Source organism: Acanthaster planci, linkage group LG13 (assembly GCF_054643075.1).
Source record: "Acanthaster planci isolate LZ-2023a linkage group LG13, COTS_SCS, whole genome shotgun sequence".
Lineage (NCBI taxonomy): Eukaryota > Metazoa > Echinodermata > Asteroidea > Valvatida > Acanthasteridae > Acanthaster > Acanthaster planci.
This window is the reverse complement of record NC_141789.1, coordinates 12475762-12494292: the sequence shown is the minus strand read 5'-3', so window position 1 is coordinate 12494292 and position 18531 is coordinate 12475762. Positions and strand designations below refer to the sequence as shown.

Sequence of the window (18531 nt, the reverse complement as noted above, 5' to 3'; positions counted from 1 at the left end):
GTTGGTCACATGGACATTTGGTGACACATGACCATTGATTAGAAGTTTAGCCAGAGTCATTGGGTCTGGTATCTAGACTGAGTCCTAATATGCAGCGAGTTGAGCTAGTTTGAGCTAACTCGGCGAGATAGTAAGTCGCCGCGGCGAGATAGTAACTTGCCGCGGCAAGATAGTATCTCAAAATTTTTTTTTTTTGCAAGTGGCCCTTATACGCTTCCGTACGTGCCCGAATCCAGGCTGCAGTATTTACATGTAAGAGTACCGAAGTGTGACGTCACTGTGAACCAGAAAGTGCAGTGCAAACAAATGGAGTACGCGCGCGTGTTGGTTCACGCGCTGGTTCACGCGCTTATGCCTTTTACACACTGCGCGTGCGCGTGACGTATTCGCTTTTGTACTCTCTTGCACTGCTAGATATGGTGAATGGTACCCAAGGAGTCCGCCAATCACAAGCCACCATGTGGTTGTTGAAACCAGGTAGTCTGGCTCCCATTCTTATACTTTGCGAGTCCAAGTTCAGACCACTTCACATGCTGCATGCACATATCGAATGCGCGCGAGTTGGAGAGATGATGCTCATGTGATACAATTAGTAGGCATATTGGTACATGTATGTAGGTCACCGGCGTGTTTTCATCGTGACTTTGATCTTATTGTACTTGTTTTCAAGGTGGTTCTGCATGTAAACAAACATCTTTAACGGGCTTAATCACGAGTCGTTTGCAGTTGACCTTTAGGTTTCTGAATAACAATGGGATTTGACATAAGAAGGTGAGTGAAGCAGTGGGCCCAGTTTCCGGACGTCGAATCTAACAACACACTAGTAATGGGTTCAATCCACTAATTCAAGCCCCATTGAAAACAGTGTAAAATCAGCACTGTTCAGGGCCCAATAACATGCACGCCAACATCCCTGAGATTTCTGAAACACAAAGGAAATTCTTTTCTGGTCACTTGTCTTTCAATTTCTATTCAAGTGTTTGTGGGTTAACCAATTACATTTTTACTTATTCCCACAAACAAAATCACCCCCCCCCCAAAACGGCAAAAGTGATTCTTCTGAAGTCTGATTGCAGCCATTTTTCAAGCAACCCTCAACTTTCTCGGGCACTTAGGACCATTTTTCAACCGTAGTTTTTAGCCATTCTGCTCTCATATGAAAGCTCAAAGACCCGGGGAGTTGATCCCGGCAGCGATTTACACAATCTCACCATTCTGGGGGCCAAACAATCTCCTTGTTCAAAAGATACTGTGGGGCACTTTTAATGCTAATGAGCTGGCCAGAATGCTAATGAGCTGGCTTGAATTAGTGGTCTGCACCCTAATAGTGCCTACTAGTACTAGGGCTATGTGACTAGTAGTAGTGTACTATTGAGTAGAGTACTACTACTCACTGGTCTCTGTACACTGGATAGGCAGCTCTGCTCTGCAAATTGAAGCGACTGCACGGCCATCTTAGACTGTTCAATACAATGGCATTTTTCAAGTCACTGGCTTTTTGTGCCGTGCACTTAGCATGCTTAGTGAATGGACTGAAGTTGGAGACCATCGTATTAAATATCCCATGGCCGCCTGGTCACTTCAATTCACACGTAGGCAGTTACTGCTGAGCTGCCTGTCTAGTGCATAGATAATAGAGATCAGTGAGTAGGGGCCTAGTTCTACTCAGGCATTTTGTTGTCTAGACTTGACTCAAGTTGGGATCTCTGTGATGCCTTCGTTTCTGCTTTGGATAAATATCAAGACCACACACCGTTATTTGCTTTGCGCCCTCGTGTCATCCACTCATTGCTATGACTACAGTATGAGTTCAGTTCAGAAATTCCGACTTGACGAATCTGCCAATTGTTTGTACACAGCGAATGGGCTCATCTACCAAAAGTGGTGGCAGCCATCACATTGCCGGACTTGTTTTTTGTCATTCATACCTGCATTATAATGAACAAGTCTACAAGTCTGACTACTTTGATTGGTGGAAATTCCTATACATTATGCAAGATCATGCCGTTTGTGCAATTATGAATAACTACATATCACCAACGGGGGGGTCTGATTGGCTTATCCTTAAAGTCGAACTTACCGACTGGTGATGTTGACGTACATTGTACAATAAAGGCTATTAAATGAGGGCACCTTATAAGGGTTATGCGAGCTGCCGGGCGAAACGCAGTGACCATTTATAGTGTATACCAGCTGAAGGGATGGCTAACTAGGGAAGAGCAACGTAAGTCCGACTTGATTCAAGTCTAGGCGGGGTCCGAACACCTCGACCGTCCGTACGTAAAAAAGAGAGACAAGTCATCCGTTGAGACAAGTCGTCGGTTGAGACAGTTATGCGTTCAGTACCCCCAGAACTGTGGAGTCAGACATCTGCCACGAACCCACAGAAAACGGGCCTTTTTTCGCCATAAGCTCTACATAACGTTTAACAGGGCATGAACAGGGATCTTATTCTTGTTATGTACCCATAGAAATGCTGCTCCTTTCCCCCAAGAGTTCTGTGTATAGTTGCCTACATGTTATATTTGTGTACTGTTTACTTCGAGCCCAGGATTAGCAGGAGTCTGCAGAGGTACATAAAGGGTGGGCAAAAAAACACATCAAAACAATTTTTTTCTAAAATTTATTCTTTATGATATAATTAATCAAGTGACATGGCATAAAGTTCTTGAAAACAACTTAAATATCTAAATGCATGTATGAATGGAAAATATGAGAGAAAAAATAGATACTAGCATGTAGATATTTTGGACGTAAGCCCACTTGGGAAAGGAGACATGAAGGAGACATTCTCTCTTTCAGGAGACTGGTTTCGTTCCCAAATAAAGGAACTTCTCTGAATGCAGGGACGGTCCCAAGAGTTATGATGTGGGCCTCTATTTTCTGTAGTAATAATATAGTCTTATTACGTATGAGGCAAAAAGTGTCTGTGACGTGATTTACTGGTAATGTGATGGACCTGTCGTACATTAGCAACAGTGTTCATCAACTAATCATATATATACTTCTGACTGACTGTATGAAATTCTTCTTGGACCCAAGTTCATGGTAGAAAGGGTCCTACATGTACATCAAGCCTTGACAATTTTTGAGCCTCACCAATGCCAACAAGTGCAAAAAAGGGGGACCTTTTAGCAAGGAAAAGGGAATAGCTAGGGTACTTTCTCAGACCCCTTTTTAAGATGATGTTGGCATTTATGAAATTTAATACCATGCAGGCTGTGCATGGAAGCCCGTCTTGACAAATGTTATACATTTTGGTCTATGAATACAGACTAGATGTCTACAGAAAGATCCCAAAGGACTTGACACAGCCAACATTAACTGGAGCTGCCGGTAAGTCAAAGGATAGTACATGTACATGTACTGTGGACTCAGCCTTCATGTTCTTTGGCTAGGGCTGAGTCAATTCAAATAATTCACTATTCATACAATAGTTCAATCGAATATATCTGCATATTTAGTCATACGAACCAGCAGATTGTTGATGAACAAACTGTAAGCAAAATCAGTTGCAATAACGCACATAATTGTTCATTATAGCTTCTCACGTCTAGGAGTATCTCCAGCCATGATTTAGCAAGAATTAACAGACAAACAATACTTGTTGCCCTTTTGGAAATATCTATTCCCGTTAGATTTTTTAAAGAATAGTTTACTTTTTCTTTGTGAGATTTCTGTTGCTTTTCATTTGAATCTGCTTGAAACAAGCCTCCATAGTGCAATTTTTCTCATTTAAAACAAAAGAAAATTTTCCCTTCCTTTTTCATGAATTCTGCATTCAAATATTCAAATTCAGAAAATATTGTTTGAACATTCGATAATTGATTGAATATTCGGATATTCGGTGCAGCCCTGTCGGTGGCCTACCAGGACATGTATGAATTTGCTGCAATAGTTCACAGAGGGCTCAATTGTTAGCTTTTTGTACAGTATATAGATGTCTGTACATGTTCATGTAACAGTCATTCGCTGCAGTGATGCGAGATTCGAAGCAGGAGGGATGTACATACATGTACTGGGTTCTGTATGCTGGCACATGTACATGTAGGCCTTCATTAGGTTAAGGGAACAGTTTCTTTTGTTAGGGAAATTCAGACTGAGTTGGCACATTTCTCTGTCACCATAATTTTTTGGGCCCCCTCACAAAATTGGTGTAACGAGGATTGTTTGTTCCCACAACTACATGTACATGGTCCGTGAACTGAGCAAGTGTGTGTGTGCCCTTGTGCCTGACCTTCAGAGATAAGTTTTTTGGACCCATAAGTCAAAGGTCAAGGTCATTTATTGGTTAAAACAACAGAAATGGTTTTCCCCACCACCACAAGAAAAACTGGATGTACATGTGTACAGTATGTAGCTTGTGATGAGCTTGATGTTGTCTTGAAGGCTATTGAGTTTGGCTTTTATACAACAAATGTAGTTCTACAGGCCAGGGTTACCATTAACACAGTACCGTAGAATTGGTTTGGACACACCATTCTTGTTTCTTGCTAGAGTTCTCCTTTCCCAGAAATGTTTCCTTTTTAATTTTTTTTCCCCCCAACTTTAATCCCAATCTCTGAACTCCAGCTGCACTTTGAGATATAAAAGAAATCTAGCTCGCAAAACCTAAAGAAGCAACATGTCTTTCTTGAATCTGTTGGCAGTGTCAATCTGCAGCATTCTGTTCATTGTGTTCTTACTACTGTCCGAGTTCACATCGTTCATCAAGCCAGATGTGTAAGTACGAGTATATGATTTATTTCAAATAATGCTTCCACTCCACTGCCACTTATAGTGAACTTTTGTTACAATGCAGCTGGTCAGTAGAAACACGGTTGAAGATACCAAGGCTAAAAAAATCCAGTTCAGGAACGAACATGACGTCCCCTAAAACATGGAAATACTCTCAAACTATATTTCTAAGATTTCATCACAGCAATGTTGACAGGATGATAGCTTGGATCGCACAAAAAGTAAAATTCCAGCATGTTGTTGTTGATGATTTGCACAGAGCACAATGTAACTTGATTTTAATGTCAAATTCAAACAGAAAGCCGTCGGCTTTAAATGGCCCCCCCCCCAAAAAAAGAAGTTATTTTGGGGGTCAACCTGAAGTGTGGTGTTTGAGCTACATGTAGTACAGTCAAGCCTCGTTAGTTCCAGCTTCTCCTTATAACAAGGAAATTTGTAGGTCCTGATCTTTTGTTTTTCATTGTTTTCATTCCTGATAATACAAGATTCGTGTTATAACAAGGTGATTTGCCTAGTCTGAAGGACGTCTTATTAACAAGGTCCGACTGTATATTGGTTTAATGTGACTCCTTCAAGAAAAAAAGTTTCTCACCAGCTTGAGGAAATGATTGACTTTTTGAAGTGTGTCACATCGGGAAACCCACTTAGAGAAATATTCATTACACGGCAATTGTCATATAGAGCTTGGAAGTTTGATCAGAAGGTGCGGCTTCATTCTTAACCCTAAGGGGGAGGGGGCAGTGAAATCTTGACCATCTCGTGACTGATCTTCTTGACACTTTGGAGGCTTGTAAGGACATCTGTTATGAGTACAGCTGTGGAGTTGGAATTCAGTCTTGTGTGTGATGTTATATTTTATGAGTATGGTCACTTTGTAAAGTTTACATGTAGCTCACGTCAAGCATTGCAGCCCGTGCACTCGGTGCAATCTGCATTAACATTTCTGTCCGACCTGACTCGGCAAAATAGGTCTTTTATGATGAGAATATTACGTCAGTCTGATCTGCTTTGTCTAATTTTTGCTTTTGGAAATTGATTTCGAAAGCCTCACAAGAACTAGTGGAGAGAAACCCTGACCGTGGCTGAAGGACCCCACACAATTGGAAAAATATAATGTGTCGAGACGACATGGGCTCTTTGAGGTTTTGAATACCAAAAATGAAAAATTTGGCCATGTTAAAAGATACAGTGAAATTATTCAGCATTACACGTGGCTAATAAAAGTCCTCATGCTAATGCATTTGGCTATTTCAACCTGCGGTTTGAGTCGTGTTTGGGTAGACTGTTGATTCCCTATGCAAACGACACTTGTTTGCAGGGCATATTGTAATCCGGCAGATGTCTTTGCATCTGCTGTGATAAAAATCCATATTTGAATTGCAAAATCAAACAAGCACAGCACAGTAAAGCAACAGGAGATACACTTGATGCGTGGATGCATTGAAAGCTTGGTGATTCTTTTATGGCTGCTGTTTCATTCATGTGCATCGTCTCCGACTTGGTCTCATCTCCAGCATGTGACTAGTTTGTCAACAGTGGGTTTGAATCTGAAAGTAAAAAAATGAAGGAACAGGCAAAAAGGAATCCGTGCATACATGTACCTGTCCAATTTGAAAAAGAATTGACCACTGGATCTTCTGTTGGCATTTTGGGGCAAAGAGAGCGCCAACATTGTTTTACTCAGCCAAAGTCAAAATAAGTGTGGTACATGGACTTGTTGTTCTGATGTTCTGATTTATTATCTGTATTGTACGAGGTTAAGTGCATGTATTATACCTGTAGCAGTTTGGAGATTCCTAATTTTTCGGAACTGTTTCTAAGACACATTTTGTGCGCATGGAAGTGCACGGTTCTCTGTGCTTTCCAAACGTTGATTTGCCTGTGCTGTGAAGAAAGGTTAAGCTTCAATTTTTCAGCACTTTGGCCAAATTGCGGGCCTCCTTTCTTCTTCCCTTTCCCCTCCCCTCGGATTCACCCTTGGCTCCCCAGGGAGCTGAGAGGGTTCGCGTAGTTTCGGGATTGCTCAGATGTGAGCTCAATGAGCAGGGATGAAATACATACCCGCATGCATGCATACTGTATACACATGTACATGTATGTTGATTGTGTTACATGACATATTGTTAGATGACGTGGTGCAAAATCCGGAAAAGCAAGTTTGTGTGGTTTCTCACATGTCCCACACCTTTACGCATGCTCACACTGTACTCCGGTCTTTTTGATGCCATCTTCAGGGTCAGCGAACTCTACGTTGACAACCCAGGAACTGTGGAACGGCTGGACGTCCGGCTAAACATTACCCTTCCGAGACTGTCTTGTTCAGGTCTGGCTCACTTTGTTTTGTTTCAGTCCCTTGTATTTGTGTATTATGATCACCATCTGCTATTTGCTTGTCGTTTGCACTTTCCACTCGACACGCTTTTTACGGTGCCCTCTTCTGCGTAATTGTGATCTGTCGAATAACCCGTTGGCAGAGGTAATGAAAAGTTGGAAGGATGATCATGGCGGACTATTTTAACTTTGATGTTTTCGTTGTTTCCAGTTCTTGGACTAGATATACAAGATGACATGGGCCGACATGAAGTTGGTTATGTTGACAACACCAAGAAGACGCCCATAAACAACATGAAGGGCTGCTTGTTTGAAACAACATTCACTGTCAATAAGGTAGGCGCATTCTTCCAAGTGTGCACATCTGCATTATTTGCAGAGATGTTGACTTCTATCGTCCAATCTGAAGTGGCCGCCAGTAACGTAGCCTATTTAGAATCGATGAGCATAGCTTAACGTAGGTTCCCAAACTGCCTAGACCCTTTTGGCTAGGAGACACCCTCAGTCCTTCAAAATCCCCCCAAATCCTGTGATCTTTCTTGCATATGTTCTGTGGGGGGGATGCCCTCTGCCTCAGTCCTCCAAAATCCTCCGGCAATTCCTCTCATTGTGTTGAGGCAGTTTGAATAATATTCTGGAGCAGTAAGGAAGATTTCACCTAAACTGTAGGCATGAATTTATGCATGGCCGAACATAAAAAGCACAGGGTCTTACCCACAGCCTTCGCAATCAGCACTGCAGCCTCAATCCTCTGAAATCCTCCCAAACCACCCGGAAGATTTTAAAGGATTGAGGATGGTTAGGGTTAATGTAATACAGTACTTCGAATATGTGCTCCCGTAAACTATGCAAAACAATGATTGATGCAGGAAATGGTTTTGTGTTCAAATAAATACACGTAAGAGCTAGGTTGACACCTTGTTGGTTTATATTTCTCCAATAATTATTTGCACAGCAGAAAACTTCAAATACCTGTATTAACCCTCCTATGCTGAAGTCACTCTCTGGGTCACTTTGTAAACACCTCAAAGAAGCACAGCTGTGTTGTGCACTGCACCAACTGTCCCTCACAGGATTGCACTTTTGTGCTGCCCAACAACTGTGCTTCACTGTTTCATGTGCATAATTGTGCAGTAAACCAAATGCAGTGAAGAGGACTGCACAAAAGACCCTGGGTCATTTTGTGCTGGCAATCTACTGTGTACACACTGAACCTGTGCATGTTTGAGTTCCGTATGGAAAAAACATGCTCACCAGTGACTGTGGGCATTTGTGCACATTTGTGCTGTAAAACCAAAGGAGGGTTAACCCCTTCACGGCCAGATTATTTTGACAGCAACTGCTGGGCTGTGGTATGCCCTGAATGGAGGGCTTTGTCCAGCAGCAGGCCCCATTGAACCAGCAGCTGCATGGTGAATAGACTGTATGTGTGGTATGCACTAATCCTCACACAGTGGCGCAGTAGTAGGTCAGTTTACAGCCTCAATTTCTCTGGCCTTGCAGCGTCTTGCGAATACATATACTTAAAAAAAAAAAAAAAGAACCTGTGTCTCCTAGCAAGATTAGCTCCACTCAAAAACAGAGAGAGAAAAACAAATGTAAATTTCATTTGTCTGTACCAGGTTCCAGGGAATTTTCACGTGTCGACGCATGCTGCAGGTATGAACCAGCCAGCCAAGCCGGATTTTGCACACTTTATCGACCAAGTGTCCTTTGGAGATGATTTATCGGTAAGTGTGTCTAACCGTCAGACGAGGAAAATACATGACTCGTCAATCCTTCGTCACACACGTTGGAAATTATTTCTAGAAAACACGTAGATCGTTGTTGTAATGTGCCACAGTTTTTGTGTCTGTTGCTTGGAATAGAAAGTTGTTGGGTTCATGTGACGTCAAATACCATCTGACTAAGACGTTAATAAGGGAGTGTTGGGATATTGTTCTTTGATCCGTCACAGTGTAGTCAATGTACAGTCTATAAAAGCCTCTTCACTCTGCAGGTGAGGCATTGTAGATTCAAAGGAACATGCGTAACTAGCAACGTGTAGCAGCAAAATATCTGAATATCCTGGTCACATCCGTAACACAACATTGAGCTACCTGAATGCACCAAATAAAGACCCACATATATTTCATGCCTGTATTTGTGCACATTGCACAGGTTCGTATAGGTCGCTAAAGGAGTGCATGTACACGGTGTAAAAGCTGACCAGGTCTATAGACGGCACACAAGAGCTGGGGGGGGTCCACATTTGCCACAAAAAGCAGGGCGTCTGCGTCACCAGGTCTTTGGAAGTTTGGGTTACCTGTATTTGTGTGACAAAGCCAGGTGTTCACACTGGCCCACGGCATGTGCAACAAATGGCCAGAAACCCCTCAGGCTGGCACATTCGTAAGAGCTTACGCAATTTTTTTTGTGTACTTTTAGCCTGAATGACACTAACTCTTTGCATTAAAAAAAAATTTCTTGAACTGGTTAAATTGACAAGCTCCATGGTCACACACAAAAAAAAGCATGGGTGGTGGACACTCAGCCTGTTGGATTTGCCTGAAATTACGACTGGAAACAAGCCATCAAAATCATGCAGCTCAGTGGATATTAGCACATACGTATATTTGCTGTTGTGTGTGATTGACTAGATATTAATGTGCCGTGCATGTGGGTCTGTATTACTACAATCGATCAAAGCAACTGCTCTAGGGACCGGACACATTTCTACCCATGCTTTACATAAAGTCCAACTTTCTGCCCGAGAGGACCTCAAAGTTTGCTTACTGCAGGCATCAGGTTGCAAGTTGCAACCCCTTATCTACATGTACTGATAACGACATTAATGTACATGTATAGTGCAACAAGAAAGTGGGTCAGCGGAGATAATAACCACCCTTTACTGTTGACATTTGAATATTTCATATCAACCTCCAACCAGGCCAGGCCTCAGGCGCGTGATATCTGACCCCAGAAACTCTAGATTGTAGAGGTGTTGTCATTGAGGTTTCATCTTCATGCAAACTTGAACTCTTAATTCTAATTGGTCACTCCATGGCAACCAACAGTGGTGATAGATAACTGTATTGCACGGTTCATATCGAAGCCTGCGTAATGCGCTGTTTAAGCCGAAAGCAGAAATGCACAGCTGCAAAATTCACTGTAACTTTTTGCCCTTTGCACTGAAGTGCAGCATTCACCTAACCATAGCGCTTCCTAGAGAAATGGTGCTATATAGCAATGAAAAATCACAAGAACATTGCTGCAGGCCCCCCGCTGTATGTTCCTACAGTTCTATGGATTTGCATCCTCCAATATCACCCCTAAGGCCTATATTTGCCATGCGGTTTATCCAGTCACTCCAGTGTACTGACCAGTGTACTGACCAATGTGCTGGTCATTTGCATGTTTCTCTACATTCCATTCGAAACTTTGTTGTGAAGAGAAAGGCTTTCCGTAATGGTAATTAAAGGTATTGGAGTCCGTAAAAAGTGGTGTTTATTTAATCCCAATTGAAGGCAAGATTTTCTTGTTTCCAATCAGAATTCATCTGTTGGGCGGAGAGCAGCTTTCAACCCACTTTTAAAAAAAGACAGGTTGAATGCCAAAGGTAAGACTACAAATACAGTGCACACACTGTTTGGCTTTCTTTACTGTACAAATTGTGCAACAACCCCCCCCCCTCTTCAGAAGTTATCCCCTCCTACAGATGCAACCCTAGAATGTTACCGAAGGTTGTAATCAAAATGTTTTGGAAGACCTCTTCAGGGGGACCAGTGTAAAAACTGGTCACCGAAGCGGAGCTGTCACCACATTCACCTCTGCCAAGCAATCTCAGGTGGGGAGCTGCTGTAAGCTTGGGTGATACCGAAATTTTGGGAATCAACTCCCATTCCATACAAAAGTTGCAATTCTATCAAAATTCCGCTGCCAGCCGTCCCTGGGAAAAATAACTTTAGAACTACCATTCATCTGCCTGGAAATGTTTTGAAATTTGTAGTTTTTATTCAGTAGTTTACAACTGGAGATGTTACTACGTAATGCAACTATATACACCGTATCAAAATCATTAATATTTGGATCATTTTAAGGTTGTCCAGGAAATACCACTGTTTAGCAAAGACATGTAAATTAGCAATGTGGCATGTACCCAACGGAATGTGCCCCAGTGACCTACTTTGAGGTTTCGTTTCAGCTATCAAATTCCAAAGGCTTGCTAGATAACAGGCTTCTTTGGCTGATAAATGCTTGTATATGTAATCTATCATGGTACAAGAGGGGGGAGGAACCCAGCTGGGGTTCACATGAGCTGTTATCGACAAAAGAATTGCAATTCTATCAAGATTCCGATGCCAGTCGTCCCTGGGAAAAATAACTAGTAACTCATTTGGCTGATAAATGCATGTACATGTTTACTTAAGAGGGGGGAGGAACCCAGCTGGAGTGCACACGAGCTGTTAGCGATAAAGAGTAGATTAATACATGTTAAATGCATCTGCCACTCGTCTCTAATTCAGCCAATTTCAGTCTCGTGACTCGACTCCAGTTTGAGAGAGGGGTGGGGCCGAAGGGGGGGGGATTGAAGCCTTTCGTCTAGTATGAGTGTGGACGAGAGTTGTGCATTCAACGTTGTGCTGCAAAGCATCAAGAACCAAGTTCAACCATCATCAGATGATCAGAATATTTGCCTGATTTTTTTTTTTTTTTTTAACAGCCGAGTCATCCCATGATTATTACATCAAGATCGTCCCGACGGTGTATGAAGATCTTTGGGGCAACCAGAACATTTCTTATCAGTATACTTTTGCGTACAAGGTACATGGAGCCTCCTTGTGTTTGGTGTAATTTCCTCTGAAAGAGCCTGGCATAACCCTGCCCATTTCAACAGGGTGCAATCTGTGCTGGTCAACAGAACACAGTATATTTAATTCTCCAATTTTTTTTTTTCAGACGCACCTCAAAAACAAAGCTTAAGTACTCTCATCTTTCGGTGTGTCCAAATTTTGAGGGATAATCTGGTGACTTTCGTGTTGGCCCTGATGCGCTCCCCCTCCCCTCATTAAAATTTTGAAATGTACAAAACCTACTTCCAGGCCATAGTCCTCGGTTTTCCGTGCCTCCCAGGAAAATTGTGTGCACCCTGTGTGCCCCAAGAAAACACTCTAGCTATGCCATTATTGGGAGCCGTAACCGAGTGGCTTAACTTTGTTGAAATTTGGAGGGGGGGACAAAGGTTGTAACAGATTTTTGGAAGGGGGGGTGCACCGAAAGCACACTGACTGTCGCTTGAACTCCAGTTGTGCCCATTTCAAGATTTCATGCGGGGCATTGGGGGGGCGCAGATATTTTGCCGGGGTGATGAGGCTTCCTCCGACCCCCCCCACCACAAAATTTGAGAAGTTTTGCCACCATGTGGACGTTCTGAACTGACCTGTCGAGGGTCCATGTAGATTTCCATGTGGTGTGGAGCCTCGCAAGATCTGCGGACAGTTTGACAGTGATAGGGAGACTGGCGACATCTCTCGCTCTTGCTTCGGTTGCAGGAATATCAGAGTTTCGGCCATGGCCACCGGGTTCTACCCGCCATATGGTTCCGCTACGACATCAGCCCAATCACGGTGAAATATCACGAGAAGCGGGCGCCATTTTATTCCTTCATCACAACTGTGAGTAGAAGAATCGAGTAGCCTGTCCTTTATTTTGTGAATTAACATAATAATTAATGGATAAAATCAACAACAGCGAAGTGAGAATGTTGCAACGTGGCTTCAGAGGGAAGAAACAAAATCTGCTCTCTGGTTGTATGAATCTGGGTAACTTTGGGCACAAAAAGCGGAAAATGAGGTGCGGGAAGAAGTAATTGAACGCACTGATGATGTATCACGCAACACCTGAACGAATTCCGTCATCTAATTGGCCAGTCGCTAATCACATGATGTGAAATATTTGGGCCAATGCATGGCATAGTGTGACACTAAAAAAAGCCATGTGGATATAAACGTGCAGGAGCTGGTCAAATGAAAGTGCGCACTCGTGCACAAGGGTGAGTGCTGAAGCGCGGCTCTTCATGAAAAATGGCAGGCAGTTAACAGTAAATGCAGTATTTCACTCGATCAATATCTGAACTCGGGATGCTGACACTTCCGATTGAAAGAAACAAATTGGTCTGTCGAGGCAGGGTTCTAGAAATAAAACGTGAGCATTCTGTTCAAACAAGAATGGAACAACATTTGACGACAGGTGGATTTCTTACAATGTCCCCCTCTCACAGCCCTTTCCCCTCCAGCAACACCCCTTCAATCCTCCTGATTGATTGGATTTAGTGATGGCCGACCGTTACAAATCTTCAATCTCTTTCTCTCCCCCTATCAACTGCTTTTCTGTTGTATCAGATATGCGCCATCGTCGGTGGTACCTTCACCGTTGCCGGCATAATCGATTCCTTAATATTCACGGCAGCGGAGGTCTTCCGGAAAGCTGAACTGGGCAAGCTTCACTGACCTGCTGCAGGTGTGCTTCTCATTCCGTGGATAGCCACTCTCAAGGCCTCTTGGGATCATTTGCAACCTCTCTCAATCTTACCCAGCCAATTGTCAAAAAACCCTTCCTTGCAGTAGAGAGTGGACTGACACAAATTGCCTAATGAAAATGCTGTCTGGCATGTTTTTATTTGGGGGAAAAGGAGAAAAAAAGCTGGTCGAATGTTGTTGTTGCTGACTCAACAGTCCTGGACAACAGCTGCAGATTCAGTCTTGGATGACCCCAGTGATTGGCAAAATGGCACCGATCCTGGTTTCAAGAGCCTGTACAGACAGTAGTTTTTGGATCTGGGACCAAATTTGTGACCAAGTTTTATCTTGCGATCAAAACAAATCAAAGGGGATTGCATACGAAGAACACAAGCATGAATATTTACTTTTTTACTGCTAAGCCAAAACTTGAACAGGGTAGTTTTGGACTTCTCCCTTTGCTTAAGAAATCGGGTTCTGTCGGTTCTGAAATCTTTTAACACTCAATGCATATGATCCTGACGAGCTTCCATCAACAGCTGAAACAGTGTATGGAATGTTGTCAGACAAGCATTCCAAGAGATAATGGACAGATTAGCTGGCCTGTACAAATCCCCTCTGTTTTCTCTACCCTTCTGTAACTTGACTCAGGTTTAGAGGTTTCTTTTCTGTACTGTAATGACCTATTGTTTTGCCTTAAGAATTCTGTAAGATGCACCGTTTTGGGGGATCGTATTCCAATGCCTTTCAGATTAACTCCAGACCCTCATCACATCAAACCAAGTGACAAAAAATTCATCAAATCACTAAATATCAAATTGTTCAAACAAATCACCAGTCGCCAAAGTCTTAAGCTCCAACCCCCTCCAATTCTTCAACCCACCAGTTTGTGAGATTTTACAGGATCGAGGAAAGTTGAACCTCGGTCAGTTACCTTACATGGGACTGCAAGCCCTTCGAAAGTTCAGGCAGAAGTTCAAGGATCCACTCCATGATTTTTTTTCCTAGACTCACTTTTTATCCATATTTGTACTCTCCTTCAATGTATGAAAATGGTTGGAAATCCTCGTGGAGTTGCATGTAATGAAAAGTGCACTTTTTATACATTCAAAATTGCCTAAGCCTTTCTGGACTAGTGAGGGTGCTGTTTCTGTGATGTAAATCAGGAAATACACTCTTCAGTTGATGTGTTTTCCTGTTTCAGTTTTGAATCCCAAAGTTGCTCTTTGAAAAATTTATGAGAAAACGTTTGCTCCCCGGCTTATTGCGACCTAATTCCACAGCAATCATTTGCCAAAGAAATGGAAATTGATGACAACATAAAAAACTTCACGTTCGCGCAAGTGTTTTGCGCACTAATCAATGCAACATTGGCACCCCAGTTTTGCTATTAAACAATTACAGATTAAAATAGCAAAATGAAATTTGAAATAAGGTTCATTGAAACCTAAAGGTGCAATTTCGAGGTTTGTAGTGAAAGCATTGTATTAAATACTCCCGTTAATACGGACATTTCACAATAGTGCGCCTCCAAGAGTTTGCAACGCGTTGGCCAATCACGATGCGGGAAATCTGTCGACCTTGTGCGCGTTTAGAAAGGGGCGACAGATTATGGACACTGGTGCCACGCCATCCTCTCCCCGTTTTTCCCCAAACGTTCACCGATAGGTTGTGAGCCCAAAGTAACAAATCGGGGAACAGTATATAAGGTGGATGCTTGTTAGAGTATTACATGGCACTTTGGGTTGAATTTCAAGATAAGTCGTCAATGTCTCCATCAGCAAAGTACGATTCTTAGTTTGTTATTAATGTTTTTCTTACCAACCTTTTACATTTTGTACTTTCCTGAGACTCGCAAATACGAGCAGCACAGGTTATATAATAGTGTGCTTCGTTTCTCGCTCGCAACGTTGGACTCGCTGTATTCAAATGGAGTTCTGCGTCGACAACTTTTTTTCCGAGGCTTTGGAAGCCAGTGCTCTAATTCTGAGCTGTGCATTAGTACCTGATCGTGCCTGATCATCTTCCATGATATTCAACACCTTGTTTTCTGCAAGACAGTATTAGCTACGTGTTTATAGTCGCAATCTGTGGTTAAAGTGGGATTTATTTTCGGAAAAAAAGTGTCAAAAAGAGAAAAAAGGGTCACAAAATAGCCTATATATTTGTCGTACTTTATTTCTGTAGTGTAGTTAGCCACATTGGTAAAGAGTTTTGTAAATTCTAAGTTAGAAAATACAAAAAAGGTTGTCTGGGAAGTCTGACAGAAGTGTTCGGTCTGATAGTCCTTTTGCCATCTTCGGGGACAGTGCCAAATTTGTTCCATAGTAACTAAGCGGATAAATCCAAGCACGTGGTCACGTCAATTTAATACATGGGCATTACTGATTTCCTTGTAAATGTTGGGAGCAGGGCGATCGGCCATTCTTTGTGCAACCTGTCGATCTTGTGAGATTGGTCGATGATTCTGCTGTCGACAAACTGCCTTTCTTTCCACTTCACGTTATTAAAGGAAGGGGAGACTGTTTCAGAAAAGGGGGGAGGGATTAAGTTGATGATTTCACACGGGATCGACCGATAGCGCAAGTCGGTCGTGCTGATCATCCCCAGACAGAAAGCTGTTCGCTGTCTTCAATTTTGTATTCTTTTTCAATGTATGGAAACTCTTGCATTCCCATTCGGTTAAGTGCATTGAAAAGTGCCCCCTTTTTTTTACAAAGTTACCCATGTTTTCCAGAACAACTGAGGGCACTGTTCCTGTGAAGTCTCATCAAAAGTCTCGGCAAAATCTCCAAAAACGCAGTACTTTTTGTGTATAAACCAATGCAACATCGAGGCTTCTTTCTGAGACGACGTCACAGTTTTGCTCATGAATATGGAAAAGCTAATTAGCATAAAGACCAAAGAGGAAGTAATGTACCCTTCAAAATAATAAAACAGAAGTTGCAAATCGTGTTCACAATGAAACAAATTGATTTCAGCTACCCTTTAAAAGTTGTTCAGAAGATGGCCGCGAATTTTCAGATGTCATGAGCATCCGGGCCAGAGTTCCAGATGTACATGTTCATTGGGAAGCGCGCAGTAAGGGTTGAAGTGATGATTTACAGCGTGTTTCTCATAATATCTGCACGGAACTTCAGTCAGTGCCATATTTTCTCCTAAGAATGTCCCGTGATCACTCACCTACATTCAAATCAGGCCGTGTCGATCTTTGGCATCAAGAACTATTGTAAACCTTCTGTATTTTGTAACGGTAAACCTAGTGGAGGAAGGGATTATCCTAAATTCTTATACATTCGTACCCTCGAAATGCAGCTCGAAAGGGATGAAAAGTTGCTGTTACATTTTTCACGTGTCAGTATAATACGGTCGTTTCACAATAGTGCGCCTCCAAGAGTTTGCAACCCGTTGGCCAATTACAATGCACGAAATTTGTCGACCCAATGCGCGTTTTGAAAGGGTCGACAAATTTCGCGCGTTGTGATTGGCCAATGCGTTTCAAACTCTTGGAGGCGCACTACTGTGAATCGCCCGTATTGCAGGTGTTGGAGTTATTTGACCTTGTTAATGTGTATTGCATCTTATCGTGCTCTTCATTTGGTTCGAGTATTCCTAAGTACCCTGTCAAGGTCTCTGAACCTTGCTAACGTTTCCATTAAATCATTCCACGCACCACTTGGCCGTGATCATGCTAAGGCTTACTGTCTAGACGGAGAATTATCTCTGAGTGTACAGTGCACGTTCGCTGCCCTGACTTCGGAATAGTTCATGAGAGGAGTTTCCAAGCCTCGTCGTCGAACTCCCACGAACCGTTTTAGGTATCAAGTTATTTGTCAAGTGTTGGAGTATAATGGAAAGCGTAGTCTGGTGCCCGGTCGTAATCGTTCTGACCGACCGTGTCCAGTGAGGCTCGAAAGTCGGGGGACCAAACCGTTTTTCACGAATAAAACTCACCCAAGTTTTGTTCAGACTGAACCGAGTTACCGTGTTTGATCTAAACCTAGTTTACCAAGAACCAGCTGCTTGGTAGGAAATCTTAACCATCTGCTCTGCAGAGGTTAGCAGAATATTAGCCAGCAGCAGTCTACGTACCACGATGTTTGGGTGGTAACCTGCTCAAGTTGCTGTATATGCTTTAAGTAGCTCTGTGTTTTTTCTTTATGTTAATAACTGGGGCCCCGACTGTAGGCCTATATCAACCAATGAATAACTGGGTAGATTTATATCAATTAACAAATTTTGTCAAGTACATTTCTGTAATTCTTGAATTTTTTTAACCATCAATTTGTTTGAATTCTTATTTGTGATTTGCTTGGAAAAGGCCGTTTTTATACATATCCCCCATTTTTTAAAACAAAGCTTTCATTCTTTTTTATTTTCTTTGGTCTGGGAGACCTGGTTTGGTTTAGAATTCTACACTTTATTTCAACAAAGCTATATTTTTTTTGTCTCAGTGGATCCAGTATTTTTGCCTTCTTTTGCAATTTCTGTATTTATGAAAAAATCCGGTGTATGTTACTCATTTTGAACTTTATTTTGCATGAATTTATTTACTACAGTGCTTGTAGTTCATGTTTATTTTTCGTTTCAATTAAAAGGTCAGTTAAAAAACGGCAGTGATACTTTTATTATGAAGACTACGACTGCCGATGTTGCTTTAACTTGCTACCCAGTTTGGGTCGCTCCGCTATATCTGGACTTCATCAGTACTAATTGGCCGTATCTGATCAAACTATCTTGTGCAACATATCTACTCTACCACATTGGCCCATAGCGACCAATCTCCACTCGCCGCAGCATTCGAACGACCAATTACCACTCGCCGCAACATTAAAACGACCAATCACCACTCGCCGCAGCATTGGAACGACCAATCACCATTCGCTGCAGCATTAGAGACGATGTGCATGGCAACACGATCGATGCAGTGATGCGCTGTCGAAATGTGAAATCGCCCGCCCCCCCG

At 42.4% G+C, this 18531-nt stretch overlaps 1 protein-coding gene across 1 annotated transcript; it reads left to right on the top strand.

Moving 5' to 3' along the window:
• Positions 1–516: 516 nt before the first annotated feature.
• Positions 517–18181, top strand: ergic1 (endoplasmic reticulum-golgi intermediate compartment 1). Its single transcript, XM_022242642.2, has 10 exons — positions 517–771; positions 3275–3336; positions 4650–4722; positions 6972–7060; positions 7280–7404; positions 8691–8798; positions 10600–10666; positions 11771–11871; positions 12600–12722; positions 13449–18181. Exons 1-10 carry the CDS (start codon positions 752–754, stop codon positions 13554–13556), a joined length of 876 nt encoding a protein of 291 aa, XP_022098334.2. The 5' UTR covers positions 517–751; the 3' UTR covers positions 13557–18181.
• Positions 18182–18531: the final 350 nt, after the last annotated feature.